The 2,314-nt window shown below is 50.5% G+C and overlaps 1 protein-coding gene across 1 annotated transcript in view; it reads right to left on the reverse strand.

Annotated features, from left to right (window-relative positions):
* Positions 1–224: 224 nt before the first annotated feature.
* Positions 225–2,314, reverse strand: part of LOC139394461 (tektin-3-like) — a 9,801-nt gene continuing 7,711 nt past the window's right edge. The window contains exons 4-6 of the mRNA XM_071142529.1: positions 1,776–1,998; positions 1,536–1,690; positions 225–441 (exon numbers count right to left, since the gene is read on the reverse strand). Coding sequence (XP_070998630.1) covers positions 225–441; positions 1,536–1,690; positions 1,776–1,998 — 595 coding nt within the window. The remainder of the gene's footprint in view (positions 442–1,535; positions 1,691–1,775; positions 1,999–2,314) is intronic.

Below are 2,314 nucleotides of genomic sequence, written 5' to 3' on the forward strand. Positions count from 1 at the left end.
GAGGGGTATGTCTTGTCTATGTGTATCCCACCAGTCTAGAGGGGTATGTCTTGTCTATGTGTACCCCACCAGTCTAGGGGTGGAGGGGTATGTCTTGTCTATGTGTATCCCACCAGTCTAGAGGGGTATGTCTTGTCTATGTGTACCCCACCAGTCTAGGGGTGGAGGGGTATGTCTTGTCTATGTGTACCCCACCAGTCTAGGGGTGGAGGGGTATGTCTTGTCTATGTGTATCCCACCAGTCTAGGGGTGGAGGGGTATGTCTTGCGGAGTCCTAGACATCTCTCCTGGTCGATAAACAGGGAGTGGGCCTTAGTGTAAAGCTCCTGTTCTAAAACACTCTTACAGCCAGCCAGCTGCTGCAGGGTGGCCTGGGCTTCAGACAACCTCTGTCTCAGAGATAAAACAGTGTCCTGGAGACCAGACACCTCAGACAGCAACCTGGGAGAGAGGGAGGGAGGGAGAGAGAGAGAGAGAGAGAGAAAGAGAGAGAGAGAGAGAGAGAGAGAGAGAGAGAGAGAGAGAGAGAGACATTTCTAATGTCTTTATTCTTTTGGATCTTCTGTACTGTTCATTTTTATTGTTTATTTATATTTTGTTTATTTTCTTCTTCACTGGCAATGTTAACATGTTTCCTGCCAAAAAAAGCCCCATGAAATGAATTGAATTGAGAGACACAGAGAAAAGCACACAGATAAATATATCGTTATCCACTTAGCCTACATGCTATGTTTGTAAGCGTGAGAGTGTGTGTATCTGGTGTGTGTGTGTGTGTGTGTGTTACCTGGTGTGTGTGTATGTGTCTGTCTCAGTGTGTGTTACCTAGAGTGTGTCTGTCTCAGTGTGTGTTACCTGGTGTGTGTGTGTCTGTCTGTCTCAGTGTGTGTTACCTGGTGTGTGTGTCTGTCTCAGTGTGTGTTACCTGGTGTGTGTGTGTGTCTCAGTGTGTGTTACCTGGTGTGTGTGTGTGTGTGTGTGTGTCTCAGTGTGTGTTACCTGGTGTGTGTGTCTGTCTCAGTGTGCGTTACCTGGTGTGTGTGTCTGTCTCAGTGTGTGTTACCTGGTGTGTGTGTGTGTCTGTCTCAGTGTGTGTTACCTGGTGTGTGTGTGTGTGTCTCAGTGTGTGTTACCTGGTGTGTGTGTGTGTGTGTGTCTCAGTGTGTGTTACCTGGTGTGTGTGTCTGTCTCAGTGTGTGTTACCTGGTGTGTGTGTCTGTCTCAGTGTGTGTTACCTGGTGTGTGTGTGTGTGTCTGTCTCAGTGTGTGTTACCTGGTGTGTGTGTCTGTCTCAGTGTGTGTTACCTGGTGTGTTTGTGTGTGTGTCTCAGTGTGTGTTACCTGGTGTGTCTGTGTCTCAGTGTGTGTTACCTGGTGTGCGTGTGTGTGTGTGTCTCATTGTGTGTTACCTGGTGTGTGTGTGTGTGTGTCTCAGTGTGTGTGTGTGTCTCAGTGTGTGTCTCAGTGTGTGTTACCTGGTGTGTGTGTGTCTCAGTGTGTGTTACCTGGTGTGTGTGTGTGTCTAAAGTGTGTGTTACCTGGTGTGTGGTTGGTCCCTGCAGAGCTCTATATTAGGTCTATGGGTGCGTTCCTCCAGCCTGGACTGAGCTACTCTGAGGGGGGCTCTCTTCGCCCAGATGGACCCCTCCAAATCTGAGATGGTACGCTCCGTCTGATGCATCTCCTGCAGGGTCTGGAGAGAGATGGAGAGGGGGGTCAGCACACAGAACACACACACACCACAATGAAAATACACACACAGACCCCCCCCCCACCACCTTGGCCAGGTGCTGCTGTAGCGTGTTCCTAGCGTGTGTGGTCTGGTTGACACGGAGTGTGAAGGCGGCGTTGACACGGTTGTACTGAGACCACATGTCTCTCGCCGCGGCAACCAGGGTTCCCTCCACCAGCTCCGTTAGCTCTCGCGTGGCTCGCCTCTCCGACGTCGACTTCCCGATGTTGTCCTCCGAATACTGAACCCAAGACACCGGCACTGAGACACTACAGGGAGGGAGGAGGGACAAATCACATGTTGTCCACCTGAATACTGAACCCAAGACACCGGCACTGAGACACTACAGGGAGGGAGGAGGGACAAAACACATGTTGTCCTCCTGAATACTGAACCCAAGACATTGAGACACTACAGGGAGGGAGGAGGCTGAGGCTGAGGCTGAGGTCAGGGTAATAACTGGTAGCAGTATAACAGTTGGTCAGTGTTACCTGGTATCTACCAGGATGAGGTCAGGGTAATAACTGGTAGCAGGAGAACAGTTGGTCAGTGTTACCTGGTATCTACCAGGCTGAGGTCAGGGTA

The sequence above is a fragment of the Oncorhynchus clarkii genome, unplaced genomic scaffold (genome assembly GCF_045791955.1).
Source record: "Oncorhynchus clarkii lewisi isolate Uvic-CL-2024 unplaced genomic scaffold, UVic_Ocla_1.0 unplaced_contig_466_pilon_pilon, whole genome shotgun sequence".
In the NCBI taxonomy this organism is placed as follows: Eukaryota; Metazoa; Chordata; class Actinopteri; order Salmoniformes; family Salmonidae; genus Oncorhynchus; species Oncorhynchus clarkii.